Raw genomic sequence first — 20,176 nt, forward strand, 5'->3', positions numbered from 1 at the left:
AAGAGAGATTTTGTGATAGATTGTCGAACTTATTCCAATTCCAACAGCTCAAACTCAGATCATGGGGATAGCCAGAGTAACTTGATACTCGGAAGGTATGCTCTTACTTCGGGAATGAAAAATACGACTCGAGTTTGAAGGAGAAGGAGCCCTCAGTCTGGGCTGTGGTGCCCATGTGGTAATCTATTTGATTGTATTGAAAGGTCCAATGAATTGGGATTTTCATATTGGGCCAAGTCATTTCAAGGCAAGCAGATCATTTATCATTAAGAGGATGAGCCTTAAGAATATGATTTGGACTTCTTGCTGAGTGGAACTATGGCTTAATTATGCCCAGCCCAACCTTACCCACTATTATAACATATATAATTAGATTTAACAAAAATAACTAAAATGCATCATAAAATAACGAACTTTCACAGAAATTTAAGAATTTTTTCACTTTGGATGGATATTAGACCCTTGCTTTGCTTTGATGAAAAGTAGGATCAACCGGCTTATAGTACGATAGTACTGGACCTAGGCTTAATCGGCTTAGACCCAATGAAGTTTGGGGGTTAATCAAGGAATGATCTATCTATTTAGAGATGGGTTAGAGCACATCCAAGCCCAGCCTGAATCCACAGCCTGACCAAAACCTCTCTCTCCAAATTTTATTTTTTAAGATTCAATAGTGATGAAGAGTAAAACTCATTCAATTGTGAATGGTTTTTTTCTACTTGTTCTGTTATTTATTTATTTATTTATTATTATATAGATATAACATTTTGATAGTGTACAATTCAATAATATCCAACACCGATAAACATTATAATCATCAGGTTACAATTTATAATCAAGGAGTTGCAAATGAATGGAGTGTTTCCATTATTTAAAAAGGGAGAATTAGCAGGGAAATTAAATTAGGTTTGGAAGAGAGTTTTCTCGCAAATTCTACTAAAAGTAAATAAATAATAATCAATTGATTGATAGACTATTGGCTCGAGTGAAAAGCTCTCCCACAAGTTATAAGCCCAATGGTACTTTTTTGTCGTTAAACTAAGTTCGATTGAGAAAACTACTTCATTGATTATAAATAATTCATTCTTACAAGTTGCAAGAAAATAATAAAGATCGTGCGTTGAAAGTAAGTGTAGGAACTCAATTGAATACTTTATCAACCATCATCCATTGCATGAAATGGGAGGGACGACCGGACTAGACAAGTAAGAACAAAGAATTAACTCAATTTCATACAAATGGAAAATTCAAAACAAATTAATCTAGTCGGATGTTGTTAGATTATTTATCCAATTTTTACTTTGTTTTCTCTTTTAAAAGAAAAAGTAAATATAATAGTATTTAATAAGTCCCCCACCATATTCTACCCTAAAATTGGGGGAAATAACAGGATCTGAAAATCTTAATTTTTCAACTTCATTACCATATCTCTCATAGCATTTGTAAATGATACAAATATCCCTTGTTTATATAAAATGCAAAAGAATAATGCTCAAGTGACCTCAAGATTGGACCTCACGTCGCACACTGGGAATCATAAACATTTCCTCGAGATACGAGTAAAAAAGCATCTAAGATTCATATCCACTTTCATGTCAAGAAGTGCAATATGAGGTCCAATCTTGAGGTCACTCCAGCATGACTGAATGCAAAATGAATAATTATAATTTTTCAGTAGTATTGGAGACAAACATCCAACACCATTAAAATTTTACATCTCTTACTTTTAAGAGACAAAGGTCATAGCATTTTCTACTTTTAATTTGTTCTTGTCACGCTACATAAAAAGATTACCAGATGTTTGTACGCTCCGAGACCTAAAAGTTCACAGGATCATAAATCTTTTTTACTTGTGCATCCCGAAGAAAAGGATCTACGGTTCTACGAAGGGAGCATAGGGAAAAGGGAGTCAGATTATCACGACTATAAAGAAATACTCCGATCAAATGATTAGATACCCCTAATCATGCGGGAAAAAACTCATGATATCTGTTGGCTATAAGGTATGCACTTGACAATCTTTTACATGTGAACTTTAAGATTCTTGGGCCGCTATATCATTCTCCAAATTTTATTTATTGAGATGTTGTATACACTATATACATAGAGAATTGATCTTATTGATAAATTATTAGATGGTCAATATATTAATACTACTAGGGTATTTACAGAGATTACATCAACAAAGATATAGAAAGTAGTGTAATATAGAAATACTATTTGTCTATAATTCCTCGTGTCTAACATCTTAATAGATATAGCTAAATATTTTATTCTCCATCTTGAAGGTGTCTTTCTTTATTTGACAAGCAGTCTCTAGTAAAATTCTTACTTTTGATAATCTTATGCTCATGGGTTTTATTGGTCTAAACTTTTGTTTCATGTGCAAAGGGAGTGAGAAACCAGTTTCTCATTTATTGACTTTTAGTGCACAAATTTTGGGTCTTGTTATTTTAATTGCTCATTTATTGATTCAGTCCTTTTTTTTTTTTTAAAGGTAATCGTGAAATTGGGTTTTAAGTAAGTTGGACCTAAGACATGATAACACTTTCCAACGTCTTACCAACTTGCTGAGTTGGCATCTTATGATTCATTGTCCTTCAACTGCTATTGGAAATTTTAGGCTTTATTTTCTTTTGGAGGAAATTGGATATTGACTTCAAAGGAGTGTTTTTTGAAGATTTTGTATTTAGATGAGATTCTTTATGCTTAAACTAGTATTTTAGGCCTCTGTATTTTCTTCTTGTAATGTGGCTAGTTATCTCAATCGATCAATTTATTTTAACATATTTGATTTACCTACAAAAAAAATAATTGAGATCGTGAGACGTAAGTTTTTTTACTAGGGAGGTTTGTAGAAACACGCAGAAAGGTAGAAATTTTATTGAAAGAAAGTGAAATACTAGTGAAGGGAAAAAAAACGTTACGGATTGGTGATAGAGATGGCAATGGCGCCATTGCTAAAGAATGACACACCAAGATCATGCGCTCTATAGAGTTTAAGCTCTATTACCATATAAAAAATTAATTTTATTGGTTATTCTTGGATGGCTATTACATGAACCCTAAAAGAATATTTATAAATATTACATCAGCCAAGATGTAAAAGGTAATCTCAATTTAAAAATCTTAATTAACATAAATAACTCCTTCTATTTATATCTAAATATCTTACTTATCAATCATTCCTAAATATATCAATTTCTATCACAATCTTCCTATTGTATAAGATACATTGGCAATGATGTAGTGTATCTCATGCACCTTAATACAATACATCTTAAGCTCTAATAGTATTTACCTAAAATCGTTTTTTATTTTTATTGAAAAAAAATATGGTGTTTGAATCAATTGAAATTTTTTTTTGTCAAAAATTGTGCTTTGGTTGATTATGGATACTTTTATCTTTTAAATACAATTGTATTTTGTGAAAAAAAATTCAATAGTATTTGATGTTTTGTGTCCATAACACGATTGGGCCTTGTATATTTCTTTAATACTTTTTATCTTCAATAAACAATGAGTAAATTTTTCATAAGTCGTGCTGGAGTAATATTGAAATGTACATCGTGAGGGATATTTGATGTGTGTTAGAACCATAGTTTTCCATCAAGATATGAGTGAGATCTCGATGAAAGCATCTATGATTCTGACACACATCTACGTCAAAAATATCCCTCACGATATGGATTTTAATGTTACTTCAACATTATCTATTTTTCATTTAAAAACAATGGATATATTTTTCATTAAAAACAAATGCTAATGCCATAGGAAATCTTGTAACAAAGTTGAAAAATAAAGATTATAAGGGTGTTCTCTCAATTTTAGGGGAGAAAATGTAAATGGTACTAGGGGTATGAGAGGTATGCAGAGTAGTTGGATTTCATGTTTTTCCACGAGTCACCAGATCCCAACCCTACTTATAAATTTTTGATTTTTTAGCAGTTCCACTTTTGGAAAAAAGTGGACCCAGAATGAAGTTATGCCGTTCAATTCTAATCAGGCATATCCATATAATGTATCAGATGGCAATGAATGAAGTAAAAATTTATGACTGAAAATGGGAAGCTTAGTTACATAAAAAAAAAAAAAATTGAGTCTGCTCGAATCCATTAATTTTTGGGTGATCTAGGCATACCCCCGTTCACAACCATCTTCAAACCAAATAATAATGATTCCTTGATTTTTCTCCCCCAAAACTCATCATAAACCAGGAGGGAAAACAAATTCACCTACTCAATATTGTTTCATCTCTTATAAAATTCCATTATCTTTATGATGCAGGATAAAAGATTTTTCAAACCAATAGAAGGAAAGAATTATTTTAAATTTATATGAAAAATCCACACAAATTAGATAAATATCATGAGATACACATAAAATGGATCAAATTTGAACCAGTTATCTTTTACTAAATTATAGATCATCACTCATTCTTTGGGTCCCAAGAACCCCTAGGTCGTTCCTGAGCTACAGAGCTTGAGCAAGAGGGCATTTAACTCATTTTTAGAATCTCTCATATATAAACTAAAGGGCATTTTACCCTCTTTTTTCCTTTTTTTTCTTTTTAACTTTTTTTTTTTGAAAAATATAATATATTGAAGAGAGGGAAAAGTACAAGGAGGCCGAGGAGGCCTCATAAATAATAATGAAAAGAAGAAAAAAAGCAAAATAACAGCATTAGTGATTACATAACGAGTTCCATCGGAAAACAAAGTCATTGAAGGTAGTCCCAACGAACTCAGTGTGCTGCTTTGACCAAAGGTATAGAAAGCTCAAGATCTCCAAAAAACAAGCATGAAAACTACTAATCTTGCTATTAAACACCCTGTTATTTCTCTCGTTCCATATCCCTCACGCAATAGCCGAAGGAAGCATAGTCCACAGTATCCATTTTCTGATATGGAAAACATTACTGGTCCACCCTTCTAATAACGATGAAAACTTGCAAGGAAAGACCCAATTACTAGTCTACAATATCTATTTTTTTTCTTTTTAACTTTAATGATATAAAGTAATAAGAAAATTTTAAATAATAATCCCAGTAGAAAGTATATTAGTCGAGTGACCTAAGTCCAAAATAATTAATTTGATACATCTCCCTTTACATTAATTAAGCATATCTTCACTACAAATTTATTATATTTTATTTTAATTTGCTGAGAAGAAGCTTTAAAGAAGAATAAAGGAAATGTTAAAATAGCAAACATACGTGAGACAAAGCTTTGTCCAGTGCCTCTAATGGCTGGGTCACACAATCACACTATACATACATAATTGTCTGCTTTGGTGTCTCTGCAACGCAAGTCCCTCCTATAATAATAAATTATAAAAACGCAACCCTTGTGACACCGACTAGACCCCACACACAATATTCAAAGACGACCTAAAAACCTCATCTTTCTTCTTTTATTTTATTTTATTATTAAAAATGCGATTTGTTCATCTAAGGTTGACACCATCTTAACTTCAAAAACATGAACCCCACCACCACACCACGCTTGAGTTTACGTCTTCAGAATATTCAAAATAATAGAAAAAGGAATCAAAGAAAGATACGCATCCACCATCATCATCTTTTCTTTCACTTTTGACTAATTATAACAGAGATAAAGATTTGTAACTAAATAAATTTCATTAAAAAGAAAGGAGGGAATAAGATTCCGAATTTACAAGCACTGATTCGGTTCCTGAATCCTGACCCCACAAACCCACCCACCCACCCTACCCACCCCTTCTTTCTCCGACTCTAAACCAACAGAACCACTAGAGAAGAAAGGAAAAAAAAAAAAAGATTTAAATTAGAAGAAAAAACAAACACCCTCACAAGACAAACACTAGACCAAACCAAACCAAACCATTATTACTGATTGGTGATGGTAATGGTAGGGATGATGATTGGTGATGAAACTGATCTCAAGCACAGCAATAAGTCCACTTCTCATCTTCTCCAACCACCACTGCTGCACCATTATTGTTGTTATTGTCGTCGTTAAGGTAATCGACGTAACAATACCCACCATTATTATCCGCAGGTGTGGTGGTGATGGCGGAGAGATAAGGCATGTTGTGGAAGGAGCGAGCAAGGCCGCTCACCAGTGCGTCACGGACCACCATCTCGTCATTTTCCTCGTGCACGCACTCCTCTACACGGTGCTTGAGCATCTCGAACATCAGTTCTGGCTCGTGCTGCATCACCCTTAGGACATCCCCGCACGACAGTCCAGGCACAGCACGCGTTACAGCGAAGCTGTGAGGCCCATCGCATTGGGACACACGCACAACGCTCGGCCCACCAAACAAGTTGTGCAATCCACCAAGCGCCTCCTGGTAAGCCCCACCAAGAAACATCCCTAAATAGTAACCACCACAACCTTCACCCCCACCAAATAAACCACCTTTGCCTTCCAATTCATGAAGAAGCAAACTCGATTCGCCACTTATGAACTTATCGATCTTTCCATCACTATCGCAAGTTAAATCTGATAACACACCCCTCGTCACTGGCCTTTGATCAAGACGATGAATTGGAACAATTGGGAATTTCTGTCCAATTCCCCAGAAATCAGGAACAGATGTGAACACTGAGAGATTCACATGGTAAGTGTGGACTGGATCAGATTCTCCAGTAAACTTTGAAACCAATTCACAGAGACTATCGATTTCAGCCAAATGTTCGAGGCCTAGAGAACCCTCCTTAAACTGTTCGACACAGCGTTGCTTAAGCTGATCTGCATAAAGCAAGCAAGTATCGTATTCTCCACGGATTGCCGCAGTTGTCAGATTCATGTAGTCTGAACGAGCGTCCTCTGGAAGCCCCTCGATGAAGAACTGTAGGCCAGGACCAAGCGAAGAAACAATTGGTGCCTCCTTTGCAGTAGCTGAAACTGCCTCAAATATCAGAATTGAATGGTGAGAAACAAGAGCTCGACCACTCTCACTACAGATCACAGGATGCTTCACAAATTTCCGATCACACACATATCGAATTGCTTGAACAACAGCTGCGGCGTACTCCTCCAGTCCATAACCGACCGAATTATCCGAATGGGGTGATTGAGAACCATCGTAATCGATCCCAAGCCCCCCACCAACATCGATGATTTGCATACCGGCACCGAGACGGACCAATTCACAGTAAATCTGAGCGGCCTCTCCAACTCCATCAGCCAGTAATTCTGTTGAAGGAATTTGAGAACCAATGTGAAAATGCAAAAGTTGAAGGCAATCCAGCATTCCATTTTGCTCGAGTTTCCTTACGACTCGCAAGATCTGAACTGTTGTTAATCCGAACTTGCCTTTCTCACCAGATGTAGATCCAAAATGTCCGGCGTGCTTTGTTCTCAGCTTTGCTCTCAAACCAATAACTGGTCGGATAGCGAGCTTTCTACTGATTTCGATCACCAAATCAAGCTCTTCTTCTTGTTCAAGAACAATCACCGTGTTCAAATAAAGCTTTCTCGCTACCAAAGCAAGCGAAATATACTCTGCATCTTTGTAACCATTACAGACCAGAAAAGCTTCAGGGCTTCCTTTGCACAAACAGCTCATCGCCAATAGAAGCTCTGGTTTAGATCCCGCTTCAAGGCCGAACCTAAACTCAGATCCAAACTTGACTATGTCTTCAACAATGAACCGATCTTGGTTACATTTAACTGGATACACACCTTGGTAATGCGATTCGTATCCGTGCGAGTTTATAGCGGAATTGAACGCAGATTGCAGAGAATCGAGACGATGCTTGAGAACATCAGGAAACCGAACAAGCAGAGGGAGCGGTAAACCTAATCCGCCATAGGATTTGGGTTCCGAAACCTTCTTGACAACCTTCATGAGATCGATCTCTTGGTGAGGTAAAGTATTGACACCATACGGACGGACGGAAATGTTACCGGAAGAGTTAACGGAGAAGTACGGTTCTCCCCAGCCGTTAATCTTGTAGAGAGAGGCTGAAAGTGAGGGAGACCATTGGGAAGATAGGGACTGGTCAAGGGTGGTGGTGGTGTTTGTCTCCGGAGTTGCGCCGGAAAATGTTTCCGGCGAGGGAAGATAGCTATCCCCGGCGAGAGCATAACCAGGAGGATTGATAGCAGCATCTACGCAGCAAGCCAGGGCTGGCATCTCTTCCCGATTTGAGAGTTAGAGAGAGAAAAAAATTACGGTTTTTTAATCTTTGTTGTGAAGCTGGGGGCTTTGAAAGACGCCGAGGCCGTAGCCCCGGCTACCCCCCCAAAAGAAGCAGTAAAGAACTGAAAAAAAGAGGAGCTAAACCCTAACTCAACCGTACAGAACTCAATAATCCCCACACCTGACGATCAGATTTAACAGATTGAAACAAGAGAGATCAAGAAAGATCGTTAAAGATTTCCGCAGAGATCCGAAAATTAAGCTAGGATTAAAGGTCGAACGTAATCGAGAAAACTCAAAGAAGAGAGTTATAGATCGAGCAAACTAGATCGAAAGATAGATCAGAACAAGACGAACAATATAGAATAAAAAACGATAGATCAAGACCTCAAATCTCCTCCACAGATCGAAGAAAAAAGAAACGAAAAACGCGAAAAAGAGAAAAAGTACCTGAAAATTCGCTCCAGAAGAACAAACAGAAACCTAACAGCGAAAAACGAAGACGAAAGCTAGGGTTTCGATCTCTTCGTCTCAATCTATAACTCTTAAGAGAGAAAAAAAAAAAAAAACCTTTAAATGAGAGAAGCGGACGAGAATTGCATGATAGGCAAGGCAACTTTATATAGGCCACAAAGGCCAGCGTGGCTCCCAATTTTACGGCCAAAATAAATATAAAAAAAAAAAAAAAAAATCTTTCAAATTCTCGTTTAATTTCTCGGCATTTTTTGAATTTGTTCTTCTTTGAGATTCCTCTGATCAGCGGCGAGTTGCCGCGTGGTCGTACAATGTGGGCCCACTATCTTTTAGTTACATTTCTAATGCTTCTCTCTCAACCAACTGCCCGTCACTCGTAAAATTTTGAACTTTTTAAAATATCGCAATGAGATATCGAGAGGAAACTTACACGAACCTTCGTCGGTGTAACGGCCGTTAAATAACGGATTTGATTTCAGTAACTCCGTTACTTCGGTGGCGCTTCCGTGTCTAGATTATCTTGTTTAAACGTGTATTCAATGGTTTATATTTGGCACAATATGTGTCCACAATAAATGGAAAAGTTTGCTCCATTTGTGGTGGTCCAAAGTATGATGTACCACTCCCTCATGAGTCACACGTGTCCATTATTGTTTTGGATTTCTGAACCCTGATTACCTGGTCCACATTTCTAAATTTCCTCAATGATAAGAATCAATTTTATTTTGTTAGTGTTGAAATGATAAATTAATGATTTTCTTTGGATAAGGTATGCTTTATTTTAATAACAAAGTTCGATAAATAATATAATAGTAAAAATCAAAGTTCGATAGATAATATAATAGTAGAAATCAAAGAAGTGTATTCAATGACATCGTGATGATCTCAATGTATTTTCGATTTGGAAAGAAGTTCGATAGGGTGGGTCTCACATTGAAATCAAAATGAATTGATTGGCTTTCAAGATTAGCTCAATTATTCGACTCCCACTCCTAAACCAAATAAATATTATATTAAAAGCGATAAGATAATAATGTTAAAATTGACATTTAACCATGTAATGCCAGGGCTAACCCTAAGGGGTTGACTCAATGACAACTTTAGACCAATAAACGGTTAATGTTCATAGGTCGTGCGTTCGATATCCAATATGAGCATTAATTCCTCAAGGACTACAGGCGAGGGTGCACCCTCACTTACTTGTGTGTGTGTGTGATGTGCGGGCAATGCACGTGCCCCAGCACCAGTCCTTTGACAAGTCCATTCATGGATTAGGTAAAGTCCAAATATGGATCTGATTCGCTATCTACGGGGATACCCGATTATAAAAGAAAAAAATTAATGTCCAGACTATATTTAATTGTTTAAAAAACGTGTAATAATTTTGTAACTCAGCCTGACAAGGTAACTCAAAAACTCAACTGACATGTACTCTGCAAGAATCGTAAGTTCTTACACTTGCCACGTCAGTGAGTTTTTGAGTTACCCTGTCAAGTTGAATTATAAAATCATCACTCTTAAAAAATATTTGTAAAAAATGATTTGGAATGTGTCATATCATGTCCCATGAATAGTGCAGAGGATGATTTTATCTTAGGTTTTAGTAATTCGACCTAAAATACATATATTTTTTTCATGAGAATTGTTAAAATCCACAAGCTTCTTATTTAAGTTCATCATGAAAATAATAAATCTTAATGAAGAAAAAAACCACCAATAAATATTTTTTTCTCGTATCTAGATTCCGTCAAAAATAAAGTATGCATGGAGGATGAAGGTGCCTACTAACTTAATTGATAAAGGCTTTTAGTGATGATATCGTAGATCTCGGTTCATTTTTTCATTAGCACTAAGTTACTTGTCATTTAGAATGAGGTGGTAGATTAAATTTTGATACTCCAATAATATAACAAAAAAAAATTGTGCAAAGATATGATATAATTATTCCTAGCTGGTTTGGAAAGAATTAAGCTGTTTTAAAAAAGGAAACAATACAAGGTACTTTTAATTTCACCAAAATTTGATACTCCATTAATAATTATCGTACTTTTAATTTATCGCGATAAAATGAGAAAATAAAATTTTGATACTCCATTAAGATATCAACAACAAAATTTGTGCAACGATATTGCTCTAATTATCCCTAATTTGCTTGAAAATATAATTAACCTGCTTTAAAAAGGCAACAATACAACGTACTTTTAATTTCTCCCGAGAAAATGCGAAAAGTTTTATAGATTTCTGGTTGGGACTTGGGAGAGGATTTGAATGGTGCTTGACACATGGGAAAATCTGCCTTTTCGTCCTCTCACCCAACCTTATCTCGCGAGAATCTTCACTTTGACGCATAATTTTGACACCTCCACGCGCTTCTTTTGACGCATAAATTACACGTAAGGGATGAAATCACGGATGGTTCTACCTGGCCCGGCTGTTATGTGTTTCTTACATAACTGTGCTCAACTTTGATACATTCCCATATATCAAATCTTGTTACATTTACCATCAAATATAACACGTGGATTGTTTTACAGAGCTCAGTGAATTCTCATCCCTTATTATTTAAGTGCTAATATTTTGACTTTTTCTCGGGATACATAAATGCACATCTTTTATGTCAATCGAATATTGATCAAGTGAAGACTTTCTAATTAGAAAATCATTATTCTTAGAATCGTACTGGAGTGACCTCAATCTGAAACTTCATATCGCACATCTTGACATGAAAGTATATGAGAATCATAAATGTTTTTCATTTTATCCAATTTCACGTCAAGAAGTGCAATATGAGATTCCAGCATAAGGTACTTTAATAACATTCTTAATTTTATTATTTGTAGGGTTGGGAGCTGTTGACTCTTAAGAATAACTCATGAAAAAAACATATTATTCAATCCTTTAAATGCAAAATCTTATGATTAATCTTGGGATAAATATCTCTGAGATTTGTATTATCTAGATACTTATAAAGGGTTAGGATCATGTGTTTTTTTCACAAGTCGTTCTTAAGAGTCAAGGGATCTTGACGTTTATTTATATAGGTTATCCACATTGATCACCTATTAATGATTTAAATATTTTAATTTTTCTAAAGAGGGTTTTTATTGCCGCATCAGCTTTTGCTTAAAACCACCCAAATTGTGTTCTAATTCTTTGATTTACGTATGAATTCGGGTGGGATTAGCAAAAGTTGATGTGGCAATAGAATATCTCTTTCCTAATTGTAAAACACCAATTCAATTAAAATTTCCACGTGTTCTTTTCTGGTGTTTTCACATCAAACTCCAACTACAGTAATGCATCAAAGTTTTTTTCCTGAGCCAGTCAAATACTAGACGCAAGGGCTTGCGTCTTACCCATCTTTGAAATTCCTAAGACTGCCAATCAAAAGCGACTAGGACATTATTTAGGGTCATACTGACTTGTGAAAAGACAATAGTAACCTCAACCCTTAGTCAAATATAAAAATAGGAACCTTCGGCTTACTTATTTTGAAGAGGGTATTATAGTTAATTAGCTATTTATGATATTTAATATACATAAATTATAGTCGTGGAAACGTGGTTTTTCCAGTCGAAGACCAAGACCTTTGTTTCCAAATATGACCAAGTGACAATTGGGTAGATATTCTCTTTTACCCGTAACCACCGAGAACTCTTTCTTGTTTGGTTTTGGGAGTAGTTGTCTTGGCTCATGTTTGACAATCCATGCCTCAACTTTGAACCACTAATAACTAAGTAAAAAACCATTGCAACCCCATAACTTATGTTTTGAGAAAAGAAGACAATGAATTTTGTCGAAATAAGAAAGGCAGGCCCATGATTATGTTTTTGAGGACTTTTATTCGAAAGTGACACACATCGAGTATCTCGACGAATGAAATAGTTTGAAATCTTCACAGTCTACGACCAACGCTTACATGCATCATAAGCAAATTACGTCTCCACTTAAAAAAAATCTAATAAAAGATTGATTACTATTGAGGAATCCATTCTAAAACAAGGGAAAACGTCACGGGATAAACATTTGACTATGGCACATGATGAGGTGATGGAACCATTTAATTTTATAGGGCTAAGTGTGTTATAACCAAGGACATGCAACCTCTATTTAAAACACAAATATTAAAAAGAAAGGTTGTATTCTTCGACATTGACCAAGTTACGTCATAGAAATAGCATAACAAATAATTTTGCAAGAAAATATTTAATAATACCCATAGGATTCACTGTTGTTGTCAATTAAATAGGTAGATTGGCTTGTTAATCTTGCTCATGCAATAGGGTCGTGCTCATAATTTTCAAACCCATAAATATAATCTTTAGTCCCACAAGGCTTACGAGTGTTTGATATACTTCTTGATGAGCTCACACCTCAATATTATTATTCATTGATGACTTGTCACTCTATTTGAATTCTTTTTTGAATGCATGTTGTATTGGAACCAATTTCTAAGAATCACTAATCAATTTGACTATAATTGTAGATTCACAAAGTAGATGTGGCTAAAACATCTATGTGGTTGATTTCTTGTAAGGATTCTAAAATGTGACATCTGGGTTTGTTAGACTATTTCGATACACCAAATCAGATGTACATAGAATATGATAAGATTATAGAGATTAAGATAAGATTAAAATCCTTAAGATATAGATTAAATTTGTTAGAAATAGAGTTTATTTATAATTAAGATTATGATTTTCTGTATAAACTATATTGGGTTCTTTAATTAGGTGTAGTATAATACATTGAATCAGCCTTACAAGCAATATAGGATAAGATTGCAGATATTAGGATAAGATTGGAATCCTTAAGATATGAATTAATTTATTAGGGGTAGAATTTATCTCTAAGTAAGATAATTTTGTACAAAAACCCCATTGGGTTCTTGTAAAAGATAATTGAGAATAAATCCAATCTATCTTTCGCAGGATTATCTTATCAATCTTTTTAAAAACAAGATGTTTTATTATTTTTCAAATAAAACTTTATCATTATACTAATGAGGAAAAACTGGAACACCACCAACTCCTTGAGATTCAAACTCAAAAATTAACTTATTTTTTTAGACGTATAATGTGAAATACGCCATGATATACAATCATACAAAAAAACCCGAAAAAGAAATGAGCAGAGAAATAAAAGAGTAATACAAAATAATTTATTTGGAGAGGTTGCCTCTATTCAGCGATTGCACCTTCAAACTCTAGAAAGAGTCAATCTATTATTTTTAAAGAGATTCCATGAAATGTTTTTTACTTTTTTGAGTGGGCTGTCAATTTGATATTTTTTACCATATGGAATATGCCATGTGCTATCTTTATTAAGAAGGTATGTCTTGTCTGATCTTATGATATTCTTGATCATCATTGACCCTTGAATTCAAACTTTGCACCAATCTATCAATCTCAAGATACAGGTAGTACAACCACGAGATATGCACGTGGGGTTCCTTATCTACACATCTTAAAGTGAAACGTGTACGATAGGTAGAAAACTAAGTATCCCCTTGTACAAATCCCTTTGGAATATGTCTTGCACTTTTGTGAAAGTGTCGTGGTCACACAAGCCTCAATCAACTCCCACTTAAACTTATTATTGACCTTGAATTAGTCTTTAAGTGACGACCTGATCCATCTTAAATTAATTTTTGGAGGCCTAATAGTATTTTCCCACCATTTAATGAGGAATGAGTCATTGTACTATATAAATCTTCCAGTCCAACTTGGATTAATCTTTTGACTTGGCCTCGGTCCATTTTACTTTTAAGCATGATTGAGGGTCATTTCATTATTTTTGGAGATTTGAAGAATGTCAAGAAGAAAAAATTTCCATCAAAAAGTGAAAAATCTCTTTAAGTGGATAAGTAATTCAAAGTAAAATACACAATCATACACCTAAAAAAACAAATCTTTCAAGGAAAATAATTTTTTCTAAATGTATTTAAAAAAAAAAATACTCAAATCCAATAGGAAGAAATGACTCAAAATTCTCTTTCAAATTAATACAATACCCCTTCATATTTTATGAATCTTTGATTAAACCTCTATCTGTTTTCAAACTAATAATATGTCTTCTTGAACTTAATTTTCTTTAAATGACTAATAAAATGACCAAATTACCCTCATTTTCAATCAATAATCAAATTCCTCTATTTATTTATTCTCCCCTAAAATTTAATTATATCCAATCTTAATTTTTCATCTTCAAAATCAGCCATCTTCAATTTTAATATATAATTTGCTTCAACCTTAAAACCATAAGATGATATACAAACTCTATGAACCGGGTTCTTCGGTGAATCATGAACCGCCAACCAATATCATGGAGTAAGGACCACAGAGCCATGGGTCAAAACTTCAATCACGAAGTCAGCAGAAAGCTGTACCACGTGGCGTGTTTTGGTTTGTCTTTTATCCTTTTTTTCCCAGTTTGTCAGGGCTCCAGCGCTTTGATTTGGCAGTTACTTCTCGGATTCTTTCTTTGCATTTCTGTGGGTCCCACAAGAGTGGCTGAAGATAGGCTTTTTTTTTAATTTTAGATTCTTCAGAACTTCTAGACTAGTAAAAAAGATTCTCGTCAGAGACCTTTAAATATTAAAACATATATTTACATACTTTTAATAATAATAATGATTTTCTGTGTAAAATATAAATTAATTAAATTAAATTTATATAAGAGGAACGCGAAAAAGACCAAACACCGCATGGCACATGCAATAACAAACACGTACACCAAATCATAAACTTCAGGTCAATAAGACTGGAAGACCCCAAACTCAATTACTATTTACAAACTCCTCCTTAAAATCGAAACAACTCTCTAAGAACCTTACTTTTTTGTCTTTATTGCAAATATATCCTTTCATAGTCATTTTCTTTAAATAACAAGATCACCCTTCACTTTAAAACAATCGAGTACAAAAGCAAGAGTGGAGTATTTTTCTGTCCATCAATCAAATCTAAAGATAATAAATAATACGACACTAACTTTTTAGAGGAATCCTTCGATACCTTTATTATTGCCATCTAATGAGCACCTTTGGATAGTAATGTCAAAAAAAAAAAAAAATTCTGATGCTTAAGTAAGAAATCAAATCAAAATTTTCATGAACCATCAATTTCTTCTATATTTACTTAGTTTACTTTTATTTTCTCTATTTTAATTTAATAATTTCCTTTAATAACATCTCCTTCACGATAACATGAATTTATATCAATGTGGCACATTACTAACATGATAAAATGAATGTTTTACATATATTGTGTCCGTCAATTTCGTACAAAAGAAATGTCCAATGCTTTGTTAAAATATTATTTTTAACCTTAACACCATTTTAATATGTGGTCTTTTAAAAGTCGAAATATCCATCTTTACGATTGGATGGTTATAATGTGCAATGAGATACACAAATAACATTATTATCTGAATATTGAAAACATAAAAGTTGTGGCAGTTTCTCATGATTTTTTCTCTTTATCTTAATTTTTTTTGTATTCGAACTTTAAAACAACGCAAAAGGGAGCAACAATGTTATTTATTACCTAAATTTTATTTTTTATACCATTAACAAATATGTTTTATCCAAGATAAAATGCTAAAAATTCCACTATTTTCTTTTTAGATTTTATATTTTATAAAAGTAAATGATCATTAGTTGCAAAAAGACATAAATATTTAAAAATTTTAAACAGTACAAATTGATCTATCCAAATTGAACCAAGGTTTGACCAATTTGAAAAACACATTGTTTGCAGTACACTCATGAAAGGTTGCACAGTCAATTATTCTATCCCAATCATTGATTTAGGTCCCATGGAAATTCACACTTTCTTGTTGAAATTTAAGATTTCATCTCCTTAGTATCGCTATGGCAAAAGTGATCATTACGAACGGTTTTGAGTGGTTCTTAACTAGGCACGAAATGGTTTGAGGACTGTTAGTTACCGAGGCATCGCAAATATATATGGATAAGTAGAATATATTTTGACTTATGAACGGTTTTAAACTCTTTCATATTTTAAAATTCTAGTTGTTGTTTTTTTTTTTTTTAATTTAGTCAGAAAAAAAAAACATGTTTGAGATGAGAGAAACTTCTTATGACAATTTTTTTTTTTTTTTTTTTTTGTATATAAAACCACTCAATTAGGTTGGGTGGTTTTAGGCCCTAATTAGGGTCCACTAATGAACCTACCCATGCATCTACACAACAACATTACAAAGAAGGGGTGGTTATTTCTACGCATAATGATTGTTGGGATGGTTCTATCGATAGTGGTTGCCATAACTTTGATTAGCATGAAAAGAATCAATGCCTATTTCATCGCGTTGATTGACATATGAATATGGAGAAACTTCAATACGAATTGCATTCTTTCAACTTTGAGGTTACTAGTACATTACATTGGATCTACCCCTTAAAGCTATCATACTATGTCATGGAGCCCATCAATGAATTAATGAAAAATGCTAAAACAACATTAAATTGACATTGATTCTCGCATTGTTGACATGCATGTATGTGTGGAATCATAAATACTTTTTATTGAGATACAAGTGAAAATCATGTATGATTATGTGTGCACCTCCGTATCAGCAATGTGAGAATCGATTTCAATTTTAATGTTACTTGACCACGAATTAAGAGTCATGATAATCTGACTACCCCATGTAACATACTCAATTGACAACTTGACATGACAAGTTTGGGAATAATATATATACATTTGCATTCCTCAAGATACACGGTTGCCTCGAGATACACTTTTTTGTAGGGAAGTGCAGGTATGCATCCTGAGGAGCATAGATATACGGTCCCTAACTTGTCACGTCAGCGTAGTCGATTGAATTTGCCACGTGGGGTAGTCAGATTATCACGAATCATTAATTAATTAACGTCCTCTTTAAGTTCTGCATATTTACTGCTACCGTTTGCAATTTTATTTCACTGTGTCCGGTGATATTGGCCAAGTGGCGTCAGACCAAAGGACAATAGTGATGTTACATTTGTTGACAGATCTCTATTCGGGAATCAGAAAATCAGGGTGATGAGGCAAGGTCCATTTTTGGTGTACTATATAAATTTCAACTCTGTGGGACCCACATATTTTCCATTTTTTTATTTATTTATTGCAAAATTGATTTTTTTTATATGTGAGTTGGGTTAGCCTCACTAACTTAGTAAGATTTCAAGTCTTACTAAGGGTCCTTCAGCCCACATGGATTGTCATGAGTAAGCCCACTACCACAAGCTATTAAAAGTTTCGAAACTTCTCATCATCGATTTATTAACTTAGATACATTTTAAGGAGTATTGTTATCAATTAATTAAAATAAAAGTAAACATATTCTAATTTTTTTCTATTAAAAGTGTAACTTTGAGTTCTAATAGATTTCTACAAATGTTAGAAGCAGGAATCTTGAATCCGATTAAGTTGAGGTTAGCTTCAACTTGAAATTGACTTTTCAAAAAATCCCTATAAGATTTCTTATGTCTTAGATTCTTATCTATTGAAGTAATTACGAGGTAAATTTATCATAAATAATTCAAAATAATATGAAAATAAAAATAAAAACAATCATTATAATTCATTGAAATTGGTAACACGAATTAAGAGAATTCGATCTATGTGAAAAGTCAAATATTTCCAAGAAATGTGTCAGTCAATGTGAAAATTAATTTAAGAATTTAATGATTATTGTTATATTTCGCTATCAAATCTTATTATGTCAGAGTGACCAAATCTTAAAATGTGGTCAAAATATACTCAATTCTTGAAAAAATCACTAATAATGTACCAACTATCCAACCATAACAATTAAGGCTCAATTATACACATAATCCAATTATCCTTCAACGTTGATCAGCCTCAATGGTTGTGTCTTACACATGCTGACATGCATCCATTGTTCATCAATCAACGACCCATCAATTGTGGTCCTTCGTTCTTGTTTTGTAATTAATATATTTGTCATGTTCTCGTTGTGTCAACAAAAATTCAGGATCAACCAACTTCCGTATCCTTCGAAGCCAATCACCAATCAGTGTACGTCTCTCTCCATCAATATAGATTTTCAATTAACATGGTTATGATCCTGACCAATCTGATAGGAGTTTGGATTCAAGATTGAGGCAGTTTTCATGTGTAGGGTGTTTCTTTACTGTGGTGCACAAAGTAGGTCCTTTTTATTCTTTTTCAAGTACTGAGTAGCACACACAATGTTAAAAGTGAACCCTTCTTTAGCTAACCACACAATCATCATTTAGGCTTTTGGATTCAAGATTGAGCAGTTTTCATGTGTAGGGTTTTTTTTCTTTCTTGTGGTGCAGAAAGTAGATCATTTTAAACCTTTTTCAAGTAGTGAACCACTCACTATGTTAAAGTGAACCACTCTTTAACTAATTAACCACACATTCATCCTTTAGGCTTTTGGATTCAAGATTGAGGTTCCTTTCATGTGGTGCACAAAGTAGGACACTTTTATCCCTTTTCTAGTACTGATGAACCACCCACTATGCTAAAGTGAACCTCTCTTTGCTTTACTTATATTACAAAGCACGTACTATTCTAAAATTGGTATCCATCTTATTTAAAATTTATTAGATCAGGATCTAATAGGATCTCAATCCAATATAATATTTGATGTTTTGGACACAATCTAATTCGAATAATGTACTTTGGATCAGACCTAATCCAATCCAATCCAATCTATATATATAATATTTTTTAGGATGACCGAATGCCTTCCATTTCACAAGATCTGAAGGTAACCAATGTTATTGTAAAATGGACATGGCGTGACGAAAACATTATATCAAAGAGTTGTTCTCGGATCCTGACAAATTAAGTTTAAATAGCTCTCGAAGTAGCACTTGAGTGTGTAGAAAATCATAGATGCATTCTCTCGAGATATACACACAAGTGTTATACACTTAGGACAATTGATGGTTCTTTGCACACTTGACTGCTACTTTATACATACATATGTATGTATGTAGGTTTAGGATTAGGGGACAACCAGAATTTGACAATTTCCCATTTTGATACTCCTAACCCTTCAAAACTGGTTTAAAATTATAAATTAACTTGTAAATTAATGTTGATGGACCATCAATTTTCATTGTCAGGGCATTTTTGGAAAAGGGGTAGAAGAGAAAAAGAAAAAAGGTTCGTAGGATACACTTGAAAAATAATGGCAGAGGAAAAACAATAAAGTTAAAAGTTGTCTTAAGATTTGTAACCAGAATTAAACATTGAAAAAGGAGAAACTTACCAGGTAGGCCTATTTGTTGCAATTTTATTACGAAAATGTTATAGTGACATTGATATTGACATCATTTCACACATTACTAACGTGGATGTGTGTACAGAATCATAAATGCTTTTCATTGAGATACAAGTGAGAAGCATCTATGGTTCTATGCACACCAATGTGTGAAACGATGTCAATTCTTCCAACACGACTAATTTTTTACTAAAACTCTCTTAAAGCATCCACGATGAACGCATTAAAGTGTATGTCTATGTCATCTAATCAGCCCAAATTACTCCAACTGACACATTAACGATTG

At 34.0% G+C, this 20,176-nt stretch overlaps 1 protein-coding gene across 1 annotated transcript; it reads right to left on the reverse strand.

The window, feature by feature from the left end:
• Positions 1 to 5,782: 5,782 nt before the first annotated feature.
• Positions 5,783 to 8,716, reverse strand: LOC147403663 (arginine decarboxylase-like). The gene has a single exon (XM_086439330.1). It carries the CDS (start codon positions 8,122 to 8,124, stop codon positions 5,920 to 5,922), a length of 2,205 nt encoding a protein of 734 aa, XP_086295456.1. The 5' UTR covers positions 8,125 to 8,716; the 3' UTR covers positions 5,783 to 5,919.
• Between the last annotated feature and the right edge of the window lie 11,460 nt (positions 8,717 to 20,176).

This window comes from Akebia trifoliata, chromosome 4, assembly GCF_017979445.1.
Source record: "Akebia trifoliata isolate Shusen 1 chromosome 4, ASM1797944v1, whole genome shotgun sequence".
NCBI classification, from domain to species: Eukaryota; Viridiplantae; Streptophyta; class Magnoliopsida; order Ranunculales; family Lardizabalaceae; genus Akebia; species Akebia trifoliata.

Bases quoted from the DNA above. Each gene is read 5' to 3' on its own strand.
- LOC147403663 (XM_086439330.1), bottom strand. From the start codon at position 8,124: ATGCCAGCCCTGGCTTGCTGCGTAGATGCTGCTATCAATCCTCCTGGT.